The 24840-nt window shown below is 41.7% G+C and overlaps 1 protein-coding gene across 2 annotated transcripts in view; it reads left to right on the top strand.

Moving 5' to 3' along the window:
* The window catches only part of TPCN1 (two pore segment channel 1), a 1721246-nt gene that overhangs the window by 1332245 nt on the left and 364161 nt on the right, over positions 1-24840 (top strand). For both annotated transcript variants that reach the window (XM_044068445.1, XM_044068446.1), the window contains exon 21: positions 24285-24400. In XM_044068445.1, coding sequence (XP_043924380.1) covers positions 24285-24400 — 116 coding nt within the window. The remainder of the gene's footprint in view (positions 1-24284; positions 24401-24840) is intronic.

Raw genomic sequence — 24840 nt, 5'->3', positions numbered from 1 at the left:
AAGACAACTGGATGTGCTCTGTAGACCTTCAGGATGCGTACTACCACATTTGAATGGAAAGGTGATCCAGAAGGTTCTTGTGCTTCTGGTTAGGAGCCAGTCACTTCCAGTTTTGAGCTCTGCCCTTTGGTCTCACTACAGCCCCCAGAGTGTTCACTAAGTGCATGGCAGTAGTGGCTGCTCATTTGAGATGCAGAGGATTCCGAATTATTTCCATATCAGGACAACTGGCTTATAACCACCCCAACCAGGCATCTCCTGCTACAAGCCAGGGACTATTCACTTCAGTTTTGCTCCTCTCTAGACATTACCATAAATTACAGCAAATCTGCTCTGGACCCCTCTCAAAATTTAAATTTTATAGGAGCAGTGATAGCTACAACCATGATGAAAGCAAGACTCCCTCATGACACAGTACATGATCTTCACTTACATGTGAAAAATACTAATCAGGAAATCTCGAGCCACTCCAAAAGAAGTGCTACAAGTTCTTTGAAAAATGTCAGCATTACTTATTCCTCTAGCTCGCCTACATATGCAGATATGTCAATGGTTACTTTCCACACAATGGTCAGTTCTGGATTTACCAGTGTCGCACAAGACCCTCATTAGCAAATCTTTCAAAAAGGATCTAGAGTGGTGGATTCTCTCTCCCCCAGTTTCTCAAGCCCATTTCTTCATCACTCCACCGCCCCAGGCCACGGTGACCACAGATGCTTCCCAGATTGGGGGGGCATTATCTGGGAAAGACAGTCCAAGGCACCTGGCAGGAACACAAGGCTCACCTGCACATAAACATCCTAGAGATGAGGGCAGTGATGTTGACATTGCAAGCATTTCAGAACACTCTCTCTCTAGGAACAATAGCAATTCAGTCAGACAATATGTCAGTAGTCTGGCACATCAACAAACAAGGAGGAAACAGAGCCTACCCCTTTGTCGAGAAGCTCTAAGAGTTTGGCAATGGGCAACGTCCTCCAACCATTTTCTGATTGCAATGCACATCCATGGGAAATCCAACGTATTTGCAGTCAAGTGGTCCCTCAATCAAAATGTAGTGGAAAGGATTTTTTGAAAATGGGGCCTGCCTTGCAGCGATCTTTATGCTTCACTCATCAGTACCAAATACGGCAACTGTTTTGCCCCGATCCCTCCTATGGGTAGTCACCAAAGGATGCACTTGTCCACGATTTGCCTCCTGGACTCCTATATGCCTTCCCAATGATTCCTCTGATTGCCAGGTTTTTGCAGAAAGCCAGTTTATTTGAGACCATAATAATCCTGATTGCTCCCTATTGGCCTCGTCAGATCTGTTTTTCTTCCTACAGACTCATCTTCTGGATGAACCATGGATTCTGGACCCAGCTCTGGATCTCCTGATGCATCTGTCAGGATTGGGTCTTCCCAACCTTCAAAACCTTAAGCTAACAGCTTGGCTGCTCCAGTTCCCTTGATTGCCAAGTTTCCTTTTATTTCTTCCCTGGTCAAACATATCTTGTTGTCCTCCCGTAAGACCTCTAAATGAAGATTATACAAGAGTAAATGAAACAGGTTCATAATGCCTGTATACATTCGATCCTGGAGTTTTTAGCAAAACTCTTTCATGAAGGTGTAGCAGCTTCTACTATTAGAGTTCAGCTAGCGGCATTCTCAAACTGGCATGTGGGAGAAAATGGTTCTACTATCATGTCAAGCTGAACACGTAGATAGAACAGAATCTCACTAAAAATACCAGTGGTCACAGAAACACAAGACTTTAATGAAGCTTTCGGGCTCTCAACCCTTCATCAGCATAATACATTGTACAATTTACACCATTTAAATAGAGGAACAATTAAAATCACATGATCAAACCAGCCAATAAATTAAAAGAAACATTAAAAGGGAAATACTTAAACTTCTCATTAATATATATATATATATATATATATATATATATATATATATATATATATGTATATATATATATATATATATAAAATGTTTAAAATTATATAAGCTCTAGTTAAACTAAGTATTACAAATTATTCATTTGTCGCTTAACTAATACAGGTTTTATACTAGTGGTGTTATTTAGTCCTGGTACAATGTCAGCCTGTAGTCTTATTATCCATTCTAGTTCTCTCAATTCTACGAGGTTATTTACATCACCCCCCCTCATACCCACTTGTATTACATCTATACATCTAAATCTAAAGGTGTGTGTATTAAACTCATGTATATGTTTATATAAAGCATTAGTTTGTATTTGTCTATTTATCTCAGATCTATGCTCAATTATACGATCTTTAAGCCTACGTATAGTCTTCCCTATATAAAATGCTTGACATTGCGTACAGGTAGCAAGGTAAATTAATTTCATAGTATTACAGTTAGCATTAACGTGAAAATAAAATTTCTTGTGATATTTTGGAAGCACAAGTACAATTATGGCATTTATAAGTCCCTGTCCTACTATGTATAGCATTTTGTTCCATGTCAAAATCCTTGTAACATAACATATTTTTTAGGGACTGATTATTCCTGTAAGCAAAGCTGGGCTTAGATCCTACTATAGCACTTAATTCTGGCATGGCCATTAGAATTGGCCAACTTTTCTGTATTATACTACCTATTTGGTTGGAATAACCTGAGTATGTAGTTATATATCTTAACACACTCTCTTTCTTTTTAATAGATGTTGAGTAACTATAGCTAACATCCACCTTCTCATCTATAAATATAGGTTTATAGTCAGTTTTCCTACCCTCTGTTATCATTTCAATGTTCTTCTGTATGATATTTTCAGGATATCCACTTCTCAGAAATTCTGCTTTCATTACTGCTATCTCTTCCAAATATACCTGTTCTTCCGTTGTCAATCTACTTACTCTGATAAGTTGTGACTTCATTATACTTTTAAATACATGTGGGGGGTGCATACTAGTACTATCCAAGTATCTTATTGTGTGCACATCTTTTTTATGTACCATAGTTTGTATTGCATCATTCCTTTTGTATAATTTTACATCCAAAAATATGATCTCATCTGGTGAAGAACACATTTTAAATTTAAAAAAGTCAGTAGTATTGTTAATATATGTAATAAACAAATGAAGGTCATCCATCGGACCATCCCATATAAAGAAACAATCATCTACAAATCTAGCATAGCTTTTCACATGTGTACTCATTGCATATTTATTACTTAAAATATATTCCTTCTCCCACTGAAAAAGTACTAAATTCGCAAAAGTATTTGCAACAGAAGTGCCCATGGCAACTCCTGTTAATTGTTTATACGGGGTACCATCAAAAATAAATATAATATTAGTTAATACTAAATGAAGAAGAGAACATATATTTTCCACATCTCGAGGTTGTTTAGTTGTATTAGATAGTAATAGCCTTCTAATTGCCTCTATTCCATAGTCAATGGGAATAACCGTAAATAATGATTCTATATCTAAAGTTACAAAAACATAGTCATAGGAAACAGTTGTATACCATAACTTAAGCTTTCTCAAAAAATGTGAGCTATCTTTTACTATGCTTCCACATTTAGGTAGTAGTTCAGATAATACAGTCTGTAAATATTTAGATATGGTCTCAGTTATCCAACCTTTACCTGAGACAATAGGTCTCAGGGGTGGTTCTTCCAAAGACTTATGTATCTTTGGAATCCCATATATTTGGGGAATCTTAGGGCATGGAGTGGAAAAGTAATTAAATATGTCAATTGAGATATCATTGTTTAACTGCATATCATAAATAGCCATATTCACTTGTGTTATGCAGTTTTTCACATCAAGAAATGTCACCTTTTTAAAAGTGCTGGGATCAGATAAAAAAGCAGAGAACTTATTCATATAATAGGTTCTGTCCATTAGGACTACCGCCCCACCCTTATCTGCTTGTTTTATAATTATATCCTTCTCTTTCTTTAGATATTTAAGGGCCTGATATTCTTTGAAAGAAAGATTATAATTCCTTTCAATTGTGTCACGTTTATAGAACAAAGATCTTAGTTCAAGTTCAACAATATTTGAAAATACTAGAATAACTGGAGATAGCTGGGGTATAAATAGACTCAACTTTTTACAAACACAGTTACTTTCAGCTGAATTCTTAAAAATTAATTTTAACATCAAGCTTCTAGCAAAAAGTTTTAAGTCTATAATAGCTCTTACCACATTGTCCATAGCAAAGGGAATGAATTTCAAACCCTTGCTTAATGTTGTAAGCTGTTCATTTGAAAAAGTATTTTGTGTTAGATTTAATGTACCTTGTTTTATTATTGGCTTCTCGTTTATCTGCGTGGCGTTTTGTTGCTTTTTCTTGGACTGCTGCACTTCCTTTTCGCCCCTTGGATATGAGGTGAGTCTCCTACTACAGTTATCGGATCGCTTTCCGTATGTGTTTTTTTCACCGGAACCCTTTCTGGTTGTTGTAGTCGAAAGGGTAAAAAAGCAGAAATATCTGTCTGCCTTTTTTCTTTTGGTTCTCGCTGATAATCTGACGTCGTTGGTGTTTTCGGTACATCCAGGGTCACATTTTCAATTGTCGAAGTTAATAAAACTTCCACATTGGTTTCTACTGGTCGTCGATGGACTTCTTTTCCATTAGCTTTTTCAGTATTAGCTTTTTCAGCTCTGTGTTGATGAGGCGTTAACGCTTGGCATACGTCCTCGTTGATTGGCCGGATCATCATTTGATGTGCCTGGTAGAACGAACTCATCCAATCGATCTAGCAATTTAGTTGTGTCCATAGGAGGTGTAATACGTTGAGATTGTTGCTTATATTTGGCGGGTTTAGCCAGATATTTGAAGTCAGTTCTCGGCCAAGAAAATATATGCCCGTTTTTGTAATCTTCAATATCTCGTTGGAGTTTGCTTTTCTTTTTTAACTCCGACCTATTGTCAAGTAGCTGCATTCTTTCAATAAACGCTTGGTAGATATTGTGTGAGGTATCGTTTTTAAGCAGTAATGAGACATCTTTATCATTTTGTTCTATCTTTTGCAATAAAGTTTTCTCAGTGTCTTCAAAGTAATTATTCATAAGTTTCATGTAGCTTGCACTCAGTTCTAAATTGAGCTGCTGCCACTTAACAAGAAGTTCCTCATAGGTATTACCATATGAGGGCATTTTAAGTACACGCAGTCCTCTAGGTACTATGCCTAGTTCAAGATAGGCTAAGAAGCTAAGCCTCTGCCATTGCAGCTGCTTATAATTACTGACCTTCTTTTCCAGTGTATTAATTAAGGTGGTTAAATTTGTTGTGTCTTCAGCTATCAAGGTCTTTTGAAAATTATTGTTAGATAGCTGATCCTGTAGTAGCGGATTGTTTACTTTGGTAAGAAGTCTTTTAATGGATAAAGCCATTATCCAAAGTTTAAGATAGGAAAAAGACAAAACGGCTGGTTTGATCTCCTCTTATAGCGTTATCTGTAGCACTAAATAAGTGGATAAATCAAGCTGAACACGTAGATAGAACAGAATCTCACTAAAAATACCAGTGGTCACAGAAACACAAGACTTTAATGAAGCTTTCGGGCTCTCAACCCTTCATCAGCATAATACATTGTACAATTTACACCATTTAAATAGAAGAACAATTAAAATCACATGATCAAACCAGCCAATAAATCTACTATCATGTCACACAGACTCTGTAAAGCCTTTTTGAAAGGAACTATGATGATCAGGCCCTCTTACAAGAATCCAACTCCTCCATTAGACACCTAAATTTCGTTTTAACAAACATCACTTGTTCTCCCTTAGAAATTTTAGACTACCACATGTAGTCTAAAATTTCTGTCTTGAAAAACACTCTTTTTAGTGGCTATCACCTCAGCCAGAAGAGTCTCAGAATTGCAAGCTTTATCCACAAAGCCCCCTTACCTGCTTTTCCATTAAGACAGAGTTTCTGAATGCACTAACTCCTCATTTCTTCCAAAGGTTGTGTCAGAAAGTGACCTAAATCAATCTATTGAGCTGCCAGTGTTCTTCCCTAACTACCAGAACAAAGGTGAGTACTTTTTGCATCTTCTAGATGTACATAGACAATTATATTTTTACTTGCACAGAAATTTGGGGTTTAGAAAATCAGACCAACTTTTTGTGTCCTACTCCGAGACAAGAAAAGGTCAGCCAGTGTCAAAGATTACTTTATCTAGATGGATGTCTCTTTGTATATCCTACATATACACCTCTAAAAACAGGTTTCTTCCCTTCCCTTTCCTGTTAAAGCACACTCCACCAGATCGGTAGCTACATCCACAACCTATCAAGCAAGGTTATCCTGGGACAATATCTGCACTGCAGCCACATGGACAAAACCGCATACCTTTATTACTCATTACAAAGTTGATTTGGCCTCCAGGAATAGAGCTTCCTTTGATTCTATGATTCTGAGGAATATTCTCCCTTGAGCCACCCAGGAATTATGTTGCTTGAGATGCATTCCCATCAGTGAGAATAAAGGCGAGATTGACAACAACACACAAAGAAGTTATGTACTTACCATAACCTTCCATGTTTGTTGTCCATCTCGACCTTTGTTCTCACAACCCACCCTCCATGCCCCCCTTCTGGATCTCCTGGGAGACTGAGTGAACATTAGATATAGGATCTACATAGCTTCAGAAATGCTAACCTTAACCCTCAATAACAATTACTACTGTATATATTTTTCTGATATTACACCCCTTATAATTTCTGGACAGGCAAACAAAATCTGAGGAAGTTAGGGAACTGCGTTATGGGTAGGGAAGGAGGCCCACAAGCTTTGCTGTAGTTCTCGAGCTTTTGTAAAGGCCAAGATGGATCCGACACATCGGATCAAGCTCATCAGTGAGAATAAAGGTCGAGATAGACAGCACGCATGGAAAGTTATGGTTAAGTATGTAACTTCTTTTTTTCTGACTTTTCTCTAAGTGTCACAAAAATCTGTGATACTACATTTAAGTTATCTTAATGTGTAAACTATTATAAATAAGCAACATTTACAGCTTAGCATTTCTGTACTGTGTTGATGATTATGTAAATTTAAACCCCTGACTGATCTAACTGCTTTGTTTTGCTGTGAAAGGGGAGTGTTAAGTTCTCCTCTTTAAAATAAAAGCAGTGGAAAACAGTTCCACAGCTTTCTGTCTTTTTTTTTTATATCAGCTGCTGTGTTCCTGACATTAGCAAGATTAATTGCCCATCTAAGATTGACAACAGTACCTGACAGGGTAAACTACAGATTTAACTGTGTCTATGATATGTCATGCAGGTGGAAACTGATTCCTTTGTAAAGTGTGAGAGAAGTTAAGCTTAAAAAAAAGTAGGTGGTTTTCTCATCCTTTGGTTTCAAAGCAAGGAAATAAAAGTTTTACAAAGTACAAGCAGGTTTCTGGTACCTACACAATACTGGGACCATATTGTAGGGAGAAAAGAACCCTAAGAATTGAGTTAAACTGTAGGAGAGGGGAGAGTTTTCCTTTAAGTGAAAAACAAAAGGTTAAACATTATTCATCTGAAGATGTGGTGTCTGTTAAAAAAGATGGTTTTCTTACTTTTGCTAGGAAATTGTTACAGTCTGTTAATCCTGGGGCTTAGAAATCGTTACTAAAAATAATGTCAGAGGTATTCCTGATAAAAATATGTCAGAGGATTTTGGCATAGACAGGGAAAGGGCTTCTTCTGCAGATTCCTAATCCCAAATCTCTGATTCAGAAAAAAAAGCAGTAATCACAACCTGCCTTGGAGAAATTTTCCATTTCTCAGACAATTGCCAGGATGAATGAGGTATTTTTATGGAGACAGGTGGATGCTTCCCCTGAGTTGAGGAGATACTGTTATATGTTACAAGTAGATATGCCTCATTCCATTCCATACCTGTCAACTGTACAGATTTTCACAAAATATCCAGATTTTTCCCTCATATATTTGGTCTGTTCCTCATAGAATTAGTGGTTTTCTGGCAAATCACGGAGGACTGAAGTCACTAAGTTATGACATACATTTGAGTTTCAGACTTCATATGCTTTGGAAAATGCATGCCAACACAAAACATGGAATTCTATCAACTTTCTAAATTTATGAGAGCAATGTTTAAAATCTGTCCGTATCTTTAGGCCTTTGTTACCCCATTATTTTAGGTTTTGTCCAGATTTCTTGTGCTAAGAGGTTGAGATGTGTGGTCCACTCTCGTACCTCTAATAGTGCCAGGTTTGGAGGATGTATTTAATGCTGCTTGTAACAGTCCTGATTCACAACCTTCAGTTCCCAAAAAGGCAGATAGGATCTACAAAGTCTCTCAGACAAACATCTGTTTACCCACCTCAGGCTAACCTTGTGGCCTTATCTATGTCTTCGCCAGCTGGGAATAGACTTTTGGTGTCTTCTAGTCCTTCTCCCATGGACAAAGAAGGAAAGATATTGGATAGATGTCCTTCCATTCATGTGTTGCAGTATTCATAACCTCTGGGATTCCTTGCCTCGGACAGCCCAATGTCTGGCCAGCATACAAAAGCCTACTGTTGCATTAAGGTACACCGTACTTCACACGTATGCTCCTCCTGTAGTGTAGGGCATAAAGGTGACGTCTGGAAGTGCCACCCTCAGAACTTTGTTGCCACCAGTCCGAACGCATCTCTTAATCATTGGTTTGAACACCTACGTCCTGTTTGCTGGTCTGCAAGCCATTGCAAATAAGTGCCCCATTGGCGTTTTGTTTTTTCTTGACTTTTTGTTGCTTCTGGGAGTTAATGTCATCCAGGAAGGGTAAATGCCAGTGTGGGAGACAGATTCCCCATAAAGACTGCCATGAACAGTGTTTATTTTGCCTAGGATCCTCTCACGACCATATGACCTGCTCTGTCTGTCAGGCATTTGTACCAAAGACTGCAAAGTAGGCTTTCTTCCCTTGCTTTTTATCCATTGAATCCATGACTTAAGCTTCTCGCTAAGGATACCATGGAAGGAACTTCCTGTCCCGAGGGTCAGCCATTAGGTAAGAAGAAGGTTAAGAAACTAAGAGCAGAATCTAAACCCCTCCAGCCTCCACCAGACTTTTCTCCCAAGGTCAGTGAGAACCTGGAGGTTCTCCTGGCTTTGTTGTTGGATTCCTGTGCCTTGATCGAGTTGTTGGCCAGCGAGGACCTGGCTTTCAGCATGTTTGATGAGGCTTTGCAGATGTCCGTTTTGGACATTCGGGAGGGGGGAGCCACAGCTGATTATTTTCAAGGGGTCTAGGGTTGTTCTGCAGATTTTAGTTAGGGAGGAAATCCCTACTACATTCATTGAATGCTCTCCTGGGTCAGAGCCTTCTAAGTATTACAGGGCATACATCCCTTTAAAGGAAAAAAAAACTGAAAACTAAGCATATCTCTCCTGCTCTTAGGGATCCACAGAGATAGTGGCAGGCCTTCACTCGGGGTTTGTTTAATGGTTTGATGGCATTAAAACCTCCTCAGGGAGTTTCTTTTCCATCCCTCCCATTGGTCCTCTACTCCTTTTAAAAGGTCCAGGGAACAGGATTCCTCTGAGGAGGGGTTGAATTCTGATGAGGAAAAAATTCACTGTTCCAAGAAACACACACACAACACAAGCACACCAAAAAAAAAACAGCAATCCACACACATACACTTAAAATCCTACATCTAACCCTACACTAAACTGCACATACAGTACTATCTATCCACTGTCCTTAACCCAAACCCTAACCTTAAGGTCCATCACTATCGCACACTCACCTCACCCGCGCCCTAACGCTAACTCACATACCCCGCCCTAACCCTAAAGTCTATCACTGTCGCACACTCACCTCACCCACGCCCTGACCCTAACTCACATGCCCCACCCTAACGTCTATCACTATCGCACACTCACCTCACCCGTGCCCTAACCCTAACTCACTTACCCCACCTTAACCCTAACGTCCACACAATCGCACACTTACCTGAACCCAACCCGTAACTTTCCACCACAGTGCTGAAAATAGCGAAGCCACAGAAACGGACAACCGAATTCTTTCCCTAGGAAAAAATTTGGTTATCTGCAGCTTTGCTATTTTCAGCGTTCGCTGTTTTCAGATCGATATTAGACCATTCGAAGTATTAACACTTCGATGATCTAATATAGACCCGCTGCTGCTGGTATGTTTAAGTCCCTTCAGGATAAGAGGAAGGCCTTACAGGAACTCAAACATGTGTTTGTCTCTCCTTTTCCTAAATTTCAAAGAAACTACCCCAATAAGCCTGCCTTTGTTCGCAGGCAGTCTTGCCCTCCTACTAAGGGCAAAAAGAATGGCAGATGGGTTCCTCCTGCTAAGGCCACTCAGACTTCAAGGACTCAGAAGTCTTCCTTTCCAGATAAATCAGGTTCTGTCTGACTATGTCTCTTCCATTCCATGTTCCTCTTTCTCTTCTCCTTTCTATCTCTCTGTCTTCCTGTTTAGCTTCAGGTTACTCAAGATTCTTGGGTTCTCTCTGTCATTCGCCAGGGCTATTTCATGGTGTGGAAATCCTGTCTCCCATTTAAGAGCATTCCGCAGCCTCCTCGGGAGCATCTCCCTTTTTTCCCAGAGGTACTTTGAGAACTTTTGACTCAGGGTACTATTCAAAAGGTGCCTGGGTCCCAGAGAGGGGGGAGGGGGGTGTACTCCAGAATGTTTCTAGTTCCCAGAAAAGAGAGTACATTTAGACCAATTCCAGACATCTCTCATCTAAATACTTTACTGAAAGTGCCCACTTTTTGAATGTTGTCCCTTCAGAGTTTGTTTCCTCTTTTGCTTCCTTGGGCTTCTGTGTGTCTGGATCTCAAGGATGCTTATCTCCATATTCTGCTCCATCCCCTTTTCTGGAAGTTTTTGGATTTCTCTGTTGCTTCCTGGCATTTTCAGTTCTGTGCTTTGCCCTTAGGCCTTCCTACTTCCCCAAGGGTATTCACCAAATGCTTTGCTCTTGTGATTGCTTTTTGCAGGCTTCAGGGGATCCAGATATTTCCTTACTTGGAGGACCTGCTGATTCAGGCCCCCTCTCCAGAGATCCTGTTGCAAAATCTTTATTTTGCCATTTCCCTTCTTCAGAGGGTGGAGTTCACAATAAATTCCAAAAAGTCTTCTCTGACTACTTCTCAGGATAATGTCTTTCTGGGTTTCAGGATTCAGACGGTGCCTATGCAGGCATCCCTGCCTCCTCCCAAGACCTTAACTCCCATCTCCTCCTTCTTTCAAACTCTTCTTCCTCTAGCCTCCATTGCAGCCAGGGATTTTCTGAGAGATCTGGGTTTCATGGCATACCCCATTCCTATCCTACCTCAGGCCAAGCTCCAAATGAGAAAGTTTCAGTGGTTTCTAAAGTCAGTTTGGCTTCAGCATGCACATCCTCTAGATGTGGTAGTTCCTCTTCTTCCTTGTCAAAGGAAGGAACTTCACTGGTAGATCCAGTTGTTGTCTGTAAGTCCAGGGCTCCCTTTTAACTCCCTCTTCCCTCTCAAGAACTGTTCACATATGCTTCAAACGCGAGATAAGGAGCAGTTTTTGGCTCCCTAAAGCCACAGGGGTATGGTCACCTCTTCAGCAGAAGGAGCTCATCAGTGTCAAAGAGATGAGAGCCCTTCTGTTGGCTCTTCAGGCTTTCCATCCTCTTTTCTCCCCAGGACCTCTCAAGATATTTACAGACAATACCACAGTGATGTGGTATATAAACAAACAGTGTGAACAAGATCTTACCTTCTTTACCTGTTGGCATTTCTGGTATGGGATCTTGCTGTCTCTTCAGGCAGTTTACATAGGTTCATAGGTAGGTACTAGGCTATTGGTCCTAGGGCCTATATAAGCCTAGCCAAAAAGGTACCCTGGCTTTCGCCACCCAAGAATATTATTTTCCTGTGCCCTTGCCGAGCAGAGCCACAGAGGTGAGCCCCGGGGTGAATTTCCTATCTCCCATCCAATCATCAAGATTTTTCTTGGAAGAGTGCTAATGAGGAGCTTTGTTTGATGTAGATAGGTAGTTTGTTCTAGACTATGGGAAGATTCTGGGACAGGAATCTATCCCTCCAGCATGTTCTGTTTATTGCAGTGGCAAGGTTTAGGTCCCTAGAGCATGTAGCTCGGAGGGATTGGGATCTCTTTAAGTGGAGCATGTCCAATAGCTCTGAGTTTGACATAGCTTTGTATGTTAGGCAGAGATCGCCTCTGAGTAGGTGATATCAGATGGAGTAAAGCTGGAGTTTTTTGAGACGGTCTTCAGAGGGCATCTGTTTGAGGCTGGTAATCCTCTCTGTGAGGTATTTCTGAGGCCTTTCTAGTGGTTGTAGATGTCTTGTGAGGTACATACCAAAAGGGGCGTTGTACTCTATAATGGGTCTAATGAGTGACGAGTAGAGGGGAACAATGTCCTCTTTTTTTCCTGGATGAGAAACCTTTTGTGATGAGGTGTGCCACATAGAAGGATTTCCTGACTACTATGCCAATGTGATTATCAAAGGAGAGGCTACTGTCCACCTGTGTCCCAAGGTCTCTTATCACACTTTCAGTGTTAAGCAGACTACCACCTATGTGGTAGCTCATGGGTACAGAGTTTTTACCAAAGGGGATGACAATGCACTTTTTGGCATTGAGCTTGAGGCCATGGATTTGACACCAGGCATGTGTCTCCGTGAGGCCCTTTTGTAGGATGTCCATATCATTAGGAGTTTCGATTATGGCTCCTAGTTTGCAGTCATCTGCAATCTTCATTAGCCAAAGACCTTCTGTGTTAGCCTGTACTTCAGAAAAGTAGTTACCAAACAGGAGAGGACCCAGGAATTGAACCCTGTGAGACTCCACTTGTCAGTGGTCTGAAGTCAGATTTGGAGTCTGCTACTTTCACAGTGTGGGTTCTATCAGTGAGCCAGTTGGCAACCCATCTTGTGACATAGGGATTCATACCTAGTTTAGTGAGTTTAGCTATAATTCCAGAGTGGGGGGTGGTGTCAAAAGCCTTGACGAGGTCTAGATAGGCTGTGTGAACCCACCTTACCCTTGTCTACGTCTTTGGTGACTGCTTCAAAGAAGTCTATCAGGTTTAGGAGACATGATCTGCATTTTACAAACCCAAACTGGGTGGGATGCAGAGTTTGGAAATTACCAATGTCTTTGTGTATAAGATCCATGATGATACGTTCCATGGCCTTGCAGACCAGGCTCGTTAGGCTAATGGGGAGGTAGTTCCCAGGGTCCATGGTGGCTCCCCCTTTGTGGAGTGGGATAACCGTCGCTGTGCGCCATTCAGTGGGCACAGAGCCTGAGGTGAGGCTATGATTGAACATGGTGCTTAGGTGGGGTTCCAATTCATTGTGCAGTTCATGTAGAACGCAGCCTGGGATGTTGTCAGGTCCCATGGATGCTGTGTTTTTGGCTTTGGAGAGTTTGGTTTTTACTTGTGCAGCTGTGATTAGAGGAACTTTGTATTCTTCCAGTATAGAGATGGGCCCTTTAGTGGGTGAGAGGGGGGGTAAAGTTAGCACTGAACCTATCTGCCAGGATGTTGGCAATATCAGTTGGTTCTGTATATTTAGTGCCATTGTGCTGTAACTCAGAGCAGATCTGAGTGTTGCCATTGAGATTCTTGACATAGCTATAGAATGCTTTGTGGTTGTCGTTAGAATCAGTGGCGATTTTGTTTTCATAACTAGCTTTGGAGGATTTTATGAGGGATCTCAGCTTCTTACTGAGGCTGACCAGGGAGTTCCTCCAATCATGGAATTTTACTCTTTTTTGCAACATTTTCTTTCTTCTGTTGTAGACTTTGTTTATGGCAGGGGACCACCAGATTGGCTTCCTTTTTTTGGAGGATAGCATCTTGGTTCTGTTAGGGATAGCACGATCCATGCACTCTTGTAAGTGCTTATAAAGTGCATTTGTGTAGGATTTAGCAGTCGTACCTCTCTTGTCCGCCTGCATGGCTGTCGTGACGTTTGCCACTTCTGTCTTAAGAAATGTGAAGTTGGCTTTGGAGAAATTCTTTACGGTGGTTTCCGTAATGGGGGGTTGGGGCGGGATGTGGATGTCTAGGGTGATTAGCTTGTGGTCGGATCTGACCAACGAGGAATTGACCTCTGGTGTGGAACACCGGTCGTCCATGTTGGTAATGATCAGGTCTAAGATATTGTTGCCCCTGGTGGGGGTGTTGATAAGCTGATACAAGGCATTGGAATTTATGAATTCCAGAAAACGTTGAGCAAAAGAGTTGGTACATGAGTAGTTTTCACAGTTAGTAGTGGGATAGTTGAAATCGCCCATTATTAGGGTGTTGGGTTGTACCCAAATATTTGCCAGTGTATCAAGAAATGAGGAGTGGGAATCCTGGGGCATGGTAGGGGATCTGTAGCAAGTTACAATTTGGATTGCAGTCTTGCCCAGAGTTAGTTGCACTTGGATAATCTCGGATGCATTATGCTGAGCAACTGGCCTGGAGGTGTGGATATCCTTAATGAATATGGACATGCCTCCGCCTTTAGTGTTTCGGTCCAGGTTAGGTGGCCGAAAGGTGTGGTATGAATTATAGCCTGGTAATGCAAGGGTGCTCTCTGGAGCCTTGAACCAGGTCTCTGTTACTGCACAGATGTCGATGTTCTCCATTTTAAGGAGTGCCTCGAGTGAATGCATTTTGAGGTTTAGACTTCTAGCATTGAGTAGCATTACCTTCAAATTTTGCTTGCTTGTACCTGTTAAGGTGGTGAATTTGTCATTTGAACCTTGCCTAAAAAAGGCACTATAGGGGTTGCAAGGGCCTTAGCCAGTATCCGGAATCTCAAGGGCGACAGGTGCAGGCCATCTCTGGCAAAGCATCGTGGTCTGTCGATCATGTCATCCCAGGCAGACAAATACTGGATCCCCTTAAAATTACACCAGAAACTTAGCCAATTGTTGAAGTCAGTCATTTTGTCCTTGTACTGTAGTATCATTCTGGGTGATGGCAGGATGCTACTCAGGGCTAGGGTCATACATGCTTGGGCTACAAGATCGGAGAGCTCCTCCATGTCTCTTTTTATGTAGTCCAGGAAGGTACGTCTCAGGTCATTCACACCAACATGGACAATGATAAGAGTCATATTTGTACTTGTTGTGGAGTGATCTGAGTGCGTGCATTATGTGTCGGATCCTGGCACCCGACAGGCAGCTGACAGTAACTTTCTCCTTGTTTAGCCTGGTGAGTGGAACATTAATGTGCCTGACTATAGAGTCACCTATGACTAGAGTGTTGGGTACGTTGTTATACCTTATGGGCTGTGGTTGAGTGGCACACTGAGTTTGTGGGCTATGTGTCATTTGGGTTGTGTTGGGGGGGGTGGAGGTGTCTTGCGTTCCTGCTTTGGAGGTCTCTGTTGCTTGAGCAGATTTTTATTGAGAGCCTCTGTGAATGTCGGTTTGTGTTTCCTGTTTCTATGTGTGTGTTTTGGTGGTGCAGATTTTGAGGGACTATGTGATGAGTGTGGTGTGGTGCAAGTGTTTACCTTCTCCTCTTGACTGTCTAGTCCAGTCTTGGATGAAGAGAGCTTTGCTTCCAGTTTAGCTATATAAGTGTGTCTCTCACAGGTTGTAGTGATGGATGGTAGGTGGAGAGGGTTGTCTGTGTACATGAGGCAATTGCTGCATTGCTCTAAGATGCTCAGATTCATTAGGTAGACAGGAGAAAACACCGGGAGCTAACCCTTAGACATGCCTGTTTAGGTTCTTATTTATTAAGTACTATAAACTGTTTTCCTCTAGACAAGTGAGGAAAGTTGAGTGCTGTAGTAATTTGTAGCTTATTTAGTGCTAACAATGAATTCCGAACAAGTGCTGAGCTCAAAGAAACAGATTTTTAGTGCTAAAACTAAAAAAACTGGCTAGTTCTAAGGGAAAATTTGAAGAGCAGACTTTATGGCACCGGGAATAGTTTAACCCTAGCTAACTGTCGCGGTGCATAAAGTGTATATATATATATATTTTTTTTTAATGTAACAGTAGCAAACTGATTTAAACCAATACAAAGACAAGTTCTAACTGCACACTCCTGCCACTAGGGTGCAGGGGAACCTTTTCCAAAAAAAGATGGTCTGGATTAGTGCTCAAATTATATAAACAAAGCTAGATTCAGCAGGTCTGAATTTAGTCTGTGCTACAGCAAACAAGGCGTACCAATTTCCAAAAGAAACAGTTCAAATAAGCAGGCACAATAAGCCTTTAACCAGAAACTCCCATCTCAGAAGGGCAGAATCTACCCTCTACTCCCACAAGAGTGAAGATCACACCTTCTTAATGTAAAATAACTGTCCCAAAACCCAAGTGCTTAAAACAGAAATAATACACTTTTAGAATAACAGACATTAAGCCTTCAATCAGCAACTCCCAACTTAGAAGGATGTAATCTACCTATCCTGCTACGGCAGTGCAGACCACAAATCTTCTTAATGTAAAACAACTGGTCTGAAGCCCAAGTGCTTCAACCAAAGGCTTAGAATAACAGTTACAATGTAATCAGGCTACTAACAAGCAGTATTAATGCAGTAGAATAAATGCAGTTAAGTACTTTTAAGAACAAGCAGCAAAAGCAAAATAAAATAATAAAGTAGGAAGAAACACAAATACAGTAAAAGCAGATGAATAAAGTGCATTTTTTTTTATATAACAATAGAAAACGAGCTAACTGATTTAAACAAATTATCCAATTCTTCTTCTTCTTTCGGCTGTTCCCGGTTAGGAGTCGCCACAGTGGATCACCTGTCCATTCATGATTGGCAGTTTAGTTTTACAGTGTCAAGTTGCCAGCCCAGCGCACAACCTTCCACAGAAGGCACACACACACACACACACACACACACACACACACACACACACACACACACACACACACACACGCACGCACTCACACCTAGTGCCAATTTAGCGTGTCCAGTCCACCTACAGCATGTCTGTGGTATGTGGGAGGAAACCAGAGCACTCAGAGGAAACCCACACGACCACAGGGAGTACATGCAAACTCCACACAGAAGGCACCCCAGCCAAGGATCGAACTGGAGAACCTCTTGCTGTGAGGCGGCAATGCTAACTGCTGCACCACCTTGGCTGCCCCAAACAAATTACCCAATTAACCAGTAAAAAAGCTCAAAAGTGAGCCCTGTTCCAGCAGTCCTCAATCAGACAAGTTCTAACTGCAAACTCCTGCCACTAGGGTGTAGGGGAATCTTCTCCAAAAGAGATGGCCTGGATTAGTGCTCAAGTTATACAAACAAAACTAGATTCAGGATACCTGAATCTAATCTATGCTACAGGTCAAAACATTGTGGCAGATACTCTGAGCAGGTCCTTAACTCAGTCCCATGAATGGATACTTCACAGGGACTTCTTTCTGGACATTATCCAGTGGTAGGGTACTCCTTAAGTAGGTCTATTTGGCTCCCCTCTGATCAGAGAACTTCCTCTGTTTTGTGCCAGAGTCCGAAGTCCTCTGGTGTGGAAGGTGGATGCCCTTCTCTTTTTCTTGAAGGGCGATGTTTCTTTATTCATTCCTTCTCCTTTCTCTAAATCAAAAAGTCTTGTTCAAAATGTCCAAGGTGGTTAATGAGTTGTCACTTAGTCTATTCATTTGCCTACTTTTTTTTCCCTTTCCACAGTCTGCCAGTGAGCGGGTGCTGCATTCTTTGGATGTGCATAGTCAACTCAGATTTTATTTGGATAAGACTAAGTATATTAGAAAATCTGATCAGTTGTTTGTTTCTTTTCATCCTAGGTCCCTAGGCTTAGTTGTTTCATAGTTTCATAGTATAGTACTAGGCTATCTGCCCTGGGGCATTTGTAAGCCTAGCCATAGTGATGTGACTTTTGCCACCCCATGAAATGGTACAAAAATGTACAGAATAAATTTAGAATACTGTGCCTCTGTCTAGTAGTGACACAATGAAGGTCCCCTTATATAATAGAATTAGTTTACTGTGCCCCTGTCTAGCAGTGACACAGATGTGACCCCTGGGGTAAACTTACGATCTCCCATCCACTCATCAAGATTTCTCTTGAAGAGAGTCAGTGAGGGGCTCTGCCTAATACGAACTGGGATCTTGTTCCAAAGCATGGGAAGCCTCTGGGTTATGAATCTATCCCTCCAGCATGTCCTATTCATACTTGTGCCGAGGTTTAAGTCTTTAGCTCTCGTGGTCCTGATGGATTTGGATTTTTTGAGGTGGAGCATGTCCATCAGATCCTGATTGGACATGGCCTTGTACGTCAGGCAGAGATCACCTCTGAGCAGGCGGTATGCTACTGAATAGAGCTGAAGTTTCTTTAGTCTGGCAGAATAAGACATATGTTGGAGACCCTTGATCCTCTTGGTGAGGTACTTTTGTGGTCTCTCCAGCTGTTGCAAATGCCGGGTGAGGTACATACCAAGTGGGGCATTGTACTCAATCATGGGTCTGATGAGGGAGGAATATAGGGGTACAATGACATCCTTGGATCTGGATGTGAATCCCTTTATGATGAGGTGTGCAAGGTAGAATGTTTTTCTAACCACTTTGGCAACGTGGGTGTCAAATGAGAGGTCACTGTCGACTTGGGTCCCTAGGTCTCTGATTACTTTTTCCGTACTCAGTGGGTTGCTGTCTATGTGATAATTTGTGGGTACTTTGTTTTTCCCAAAGGGGATGACTATACATTATTTGGCATTTAGTTTAAGGCCGTGACTCCGGCACCAGTTGTCCGTTTCTGTGAGGCCTTTTTGTAGGATGTGTGTGTCTGCTGGTGTATCGACTATGGCGCCTAGTTTGCAGTCATCTGCGAACTTTGTCAGGCACAGCCCTCCCATGTTTGCTTTAAAATCTGAGAAATAAATGCCGAACAAGAGGGGTCCCAGGACAGATCCCTGTGGGACACCACTTGTGACTGGCTTTGAGTCTGACATTGCTCCAGCGATTTTAACTTTATGGGTTCTGTCCTTTAGCCAGTTTGCAACCCATCTAGTGACATAAGGGTTTACTTTCAAGCTGTTGAGCTTATCTATGATGCCTGAGTAGGGTATTGTGTCGAAGGCCTTAGCCAAGTCCAGGTATGCTGTATGGACTGCTTTGCCCTCATCAATGGCTCTAGTGACTGTTTCGAAAAAGTCAACCAGATTTAAAAGGCAGGATCTGCCCTTTACAAAGCCGAACTGGGTGGGGTCAAGTGTCTGTAGGTCCCCTATGTCTCTGTTTATGAGTTCCATAATGATTCTTTCCATAGCTTTGCAGACCAGGCTGGTTAAGCTTATGGGGCGGTTGTTTCCAGGATCTGTAGAGGCACCCCCCCTTGTGGAGTGGGACCACTATTGCTGTACGCCAGTGTTCAGGTACATATCCCGAAGTAAGGCTAAGATTAAATAGCATTTTTATGTGTGGGTTTAGCTCCTCTTGGAGTTCATGTAACACGCAACCCGGGATACCGTCAGGTCCCATTGATGCTGTGTTTTTTGCTTTGTTTAGGGCGGTTCTCACTTGGACATCTGAGATGACAGGGAGATTACATTCAGCTGGGATAAGTATTTCTTCTTTTGGGGGTGAAGGAGGGAGAAATTTGCACTGAACCTGTCAGCCAGAATGTTGGCAATATCTGTGGGTTCAGTGTATTTTTGTTGTTGTGAACCAACTCTGAGCATATCTGAGGGTTTCCCCAGGTTTCTAACATAGCTGAAGAAGGCTTTGTGGTTATCTTTAGTGTCCTTAGCGATTTTTCTCTCAAAGTTGGCCTTGGATGCTTTTATGAGAGAACATAGTTTTCTGCTAATGTTGATCAGAGATGTCTTCCCTTCATGGGATTTTGCTCTGACGTGCAGTAGCTTCCTTCTTTTGTTATACAATTTGTTTATGGCTGAGGTCCACTAGACAGGACACTTACCTTTGGTGGAGAGGGACTTGGATTTGTTTGGGATTGCATGATCCATGCATTCTTGGAGATGTCTATAGAAAGCATTTGTGAAGAATTCGGCATTGTGGGATGTGGTATCCACTGGCACAGTGGGCTTAAAGGATACCATCTCAGTCTTAAGAAGAGTGAAGTCTGCTTTTGAGAAGTTTTTCACTGTGGTCTTTTGTGCTGGGGGTGGAGGTGGGATATGTATATCCAGGGTGATTAGTTTGTGGTCAGATCTCACTAGTGAGGGGTATACTTCCGGTGTGGAGCATTTTGTCCCCATGTTTGTGATGATCAGGTCTAGTATATTATCTGAGAGGTGACTAGTTGTTCCTGTGCATTTGAATTTATGAATTCCAGGAACCTTTGGGCTAGGGTATTAGGGCTAGAATAATGTACCCAATCTATGTTTGGGTAGTTGAAGTCTCCCAGTATGATGGTATTTTGTGATACATTCATATCCTCCAATGTCTTCAGGAAGGCTGAGTGGGGTTCTTGAGATTGGGAGGGTGGTCTGTAACATGCTACCAGTTGTATAGCAGTTTTGCCTATGGTTAGTTGCACCTGTATGGTCTGTGATGCTTCATGTGTTGCTACTAACCTGGAGGTGTGGGTGTCCTTGATGAATATGGACACTCCCCCTCCCTTTGTGGTTCGGCTCGGGTTTTGGGGCCGAAAAGCATGATACGAGGTATAGCCTGGTAGCGCTGGGGTGCTCTCAGGAGCCTTGAACCAGGTTTCAGTTACTGCACAGACGTCGATGATCTCCATGCTGAGGAGTGCATCAAGTGCCTGCATCGTGAGATTTAGACTTCTGGCATTGAGCAGCATTACCCTTAGATTTTTCCATTTTTGTTTTCTAAGGAGGTGGGTTTGTCTTTTGAGCCTTGCCTAAAAAAGGCACTATGGGGGTGGCAAGAGCCTTAGCCAATATCCGGAAGCCCAGTGGTGACAGGTGTAAGCCATCCCTTGCGAAGCAGCGTGGCTTGTCCAACATGTCATCCCAGGTAGACAGACATTGGATCCCCTGAGAATGACACCAGTACTTGAGCCAATTGTTAAAGCTGATCATCTTGTCTTTGTATTGTGGTATCATTCTTGGTGAGGGCAAGATGCTGCTCAGGGTCAGGGTCATACCAGCCTGGGCTACATAATCGGAGAGCTCCTCTATCTCTCTTTTCATGTAGTCCAGGGAGGTATGTCTCAGGTCATTCACACCAGCATGGACAATGACGGAGTCATATTTGTACTTGCTTTGGAGTGACTTGAGTGCGTGTGTTATGTGGCGGATCCTAGCTCCCGATAGACAGCTCACAGTCACCTTCTCCTTCTCCTTGTTAAGCCTGGTCAGTGGGACATCAGTGTGTCTGACTATAGAGTCACCTATTACTAGTGTATCAGGCAAGGTGTTTGGCCTTAAGGGCTGTGATTGGTTGACACACTGATTTATTGAAGTATGTGTTGCATGTGTTTTGTTTTGAGGTGGTGGATTTTTGGATGTATCCAAGCAAACTCTTTGTTCTTGGATCTCAAAGGCTGTATCTTTTTGTTATACTTTTCATGGTAGGAGCCTTCCTTCTTCTGTAAAGGCTCATTCTACTAGAACTGTGGCTTCTTCTGGTGCTTTTTTTCAAGGGGTTGAATACTAACTCTGTTCTTGAAGCAGATACCTGGACTTATGTTCTTAGTTTCACCAAGCACTACAAGTTAGAATCTCCAGTGCTAGAGATGGTTTTGCTAGGGCCATCCTTCATGGCTTCCTAGAGGGCTGTGCTGGGCCTTCCTCCTCCCAAGTTTCTTCTTGAGCTTTGGCACTCTCCCAGAGGTTAAGATACTGCGACACTTGAATGGAGGGACGTAGTACCGTTGTGTAAAAACATAACAGTAGATTTCCTTTCCTTCACTGTTGCAGTATTCACTCCCTCCCTCCTCCCCCTAGTCCAGTTCCCTCCTGGATGTACTGGTTGACTCTTGGTTTTCCTGGGACTGGCATTCTCCTACTGGGGCTATCAGTTCTGAGGGTGGTACGTCCAGATGTCACCTTTATGCCATACACTATGTGAAGACCATATTTGTGACATACGGCATACCTTAACTTATTCACTCCAATGGAGCTCAGTAAGTTTGCACTGTGACTTCCAGTGGGCAGACCCTAAGCCTTTTGACAGAATCAAATGATGCCCTCACATTTCAAACAAATGCTCGTATCTGTGGAACCAAAGGGGTTATGAAAGAACTATAAATGGCAAACTCTTTAGCACAAACTACTAAGTAAACTTCCTCCTGAGGGCTACTGCTACAGTATTGAGGAGATATGCCTGGGTATGTAATCATATGGTTTCTGATGAGATAAAGTCTGAAATTTTAAATTCAGCATTAGATGAGGAGGTTTTGTTTGCCCCATCTGCTACTTAGGTCCTCAAACAATTTGATGAGTTTCCAGGATTTTTCGGACCCCTTTTACAAATCTTACAAATCATATTTTCAATCTAAGAAGCAAAACAAGCAATCCCTTCCTTCTGAAGCCAAACAGGGAATCAGAAAGAGATGGCAAGAGGACAATAAAAACAATTATCTTTTTCCAGAAAAGGGGCAGTGTTAATACTTCAGAGTGATTATACCGGCATTTCATCAGAGCAAAGCATAGTGGCAGACAAGCTAAGTGGGTGCTAAGTGGGTTGAGAACAGATCCTCATGAATGTAAATTTAATGATGGGATCTTCCAGGAACTGGTACAGTTTTGGAAAACACCTCAAAGTTAGATTTATGTGTTGGCTTTCAAAACAGACAACTGAAAAAATTTTGTTCCAGAACTCTCTGCAAACAAGCCTAGAAAATAGATGCTTTTTCTTTCCTGTGGCCAGGAATGTTTTTTTGCCTTTCCATCCTCTCCACAAATATTCAGGATAGTTCTGAAGATTCAGATTTTATAGCACAGTGTGATGTAACTGTATGTGGTCGGAAGAAGTCTCGCTATAAGCTAGACGAAAATCTCTTAACAGAAATAAATTGTAGTAGGTTTTTACAACTGGATTGTGCCTTTTATTTTACAACAGTGGAACATTTTATAGCTGGAATACTTGGTTTTCATTTGAATTACTTCTGGACTGTGCTTGGTTTGTGAAAGGAATACTTGGTTTCCTTTGGATTACTTCTGAACTGTGCCTGGTTTGTGAAGTGATCTGTCCGTTTTAGAGATTCGCATGTATTTACTTGTTGCCGTTTTTTCTAAGTTTACTTTGAATCAAGCCAAGCCATCTATCTCCCAGTGTTCTATCCAGATCCTGATAACCCCGGGGGGAGGGGGGGGGGATTCTACATACTGTGGATGTGCATAAGCAGCTCAAGTTCTATCTTGAAAGGAATAAGTCCTTTAGAAAAGCAGATAGCTGTTTGTTTCCTGTGTTGGGACAAAGAAAGGACAACCTGTGTCAGAGCAGAATATTTCCAGATGGCTGTCCTCAGCTATTGCCTTTTGTTATTCCCACCATGATAAACTAATTTCAGGCAGTATAAAGGTTCATTTTACCCCGGCTTCTTCGATGTCATATTGGAAAGGGGTGGAGTCTAAAGAGTATTCTAGTGGCAGCTACATGATCCTGCGTACATTCCTTTACAAGACATTACAAAGTTGATTATTTTTCTAGATCATGGACAGGATTTGCTAGGACTATCCTCTGCGGGGTGTGTGTGTGTGTGTGTGTGTGTGTGTGTGTGTGTGTGTGTGTGTGTGTGTGTGTGTGTGTGTGTGTGTGTGTGTGTGTCTGTCTGTGTCTGTGTGTTGGATCCATATCTTTCTTCCTTTCTGGTTGGATAGTCATTGGTAATCAACCTATATAACCTAAAGCCTACTGTAGCAATGGGAATGATGAATATAATGCAGTTGAGTAAATTGCACTTACCCATAACAGTCAAATTCCTCACTGCTGCAGTAGCAACCCCCACCCTTCATCCCATACTTCTGTATATAATTATAGATTGGGTTATAAAGTTGTTTGTTATTGTATATGTTACTGATTCAGGATGTGTATACTTCTTCTTTGTTTTTTGTCAATAAAGCTTGGCAGCAGTCTTCAGTCTGACTGCTGATTTCCTGTCAAGGGGCTAGCCAGTCAGCAGTAATAGTGAATGTGTGGGAGGAATCCAGAGCTTTTGGAAGATGGCCAGTTATGTCCTGTGCAGGACACAACCCATATAGCCTTAAGGATACTGCAGCTATGAGGTATTCGAATATCTACTGTTATGGGTAAGTGCAACTCACACAACTGTACTTTCTTGTTTTATTTTATTTCTCTCTCTCTCAGGCAGTTATTTATCTGTTGAAGTACATAATGTTTATCAATAGTCACCTATAGCCATAAATAATGTTGACATACTAATGGTAATGTATAGTAATGTATCTTGTTTTTTAGTACGAGCACTGTAGCTGAATCCTATCGCTTGGTGAACCGCACAGTTGGCAACCAAACCTTCATTAGTGAAGGCTACTATTACCTGAATAACTTTGATAACATTCTTAATAGTTTTGGTAAGTAAACTGCTTATACGGAACATATATTGACTGTAAAACTTCCAGACAAAAAACACTAACTTTGAGTCATTTTATTTAAAAATGTATGTTAAATCATGGGTGACTTTGAAAATGTAAGTAGAATTGCTTTACTCAGTGGTTGAATATTATCTTGGAATTTGAGCTAGATTGTCAGAAGATCAGATGTTAACTAAAAATGAAACAGTCTGATGAATTAAACACCCTGTGATGGTTTTCTTTACTGTTGTGGCACGTCTCCACTGTATGGGGTACCTTTGGTGGAAGTCATTAGATTCTCAAGTAGTGGAGCGTGGAATTCATGGAGAAGGAGTCAGTACAGAACATCACTGCACACCTTGAATGTAAAAAAAAAAAAGCATTCCATAGTCATGCTTTGTTACCTTTTAATTTCTGCTGGCCATATAGGTAGTTGTTAG

The sequence above is a fragment of the Protopterus annectens genome, chromosome 4.part0, assembly GCF_019279795.1.
Source record: "Protopterus annectens isolate FY-2018-M chromosome 4.part0, PAN1.0, whole genome shotgun sequence".
Taxonomy (NCBI): domain Eukaryota; kingdom Metazoa; phylum Chordata; order Ceratodontiformes; family Protopteridae; genus Protopterus; species Protopterus annectens.
This window is presented reverse-complemented; position numbering and strand designations above follow the sequence as displayed.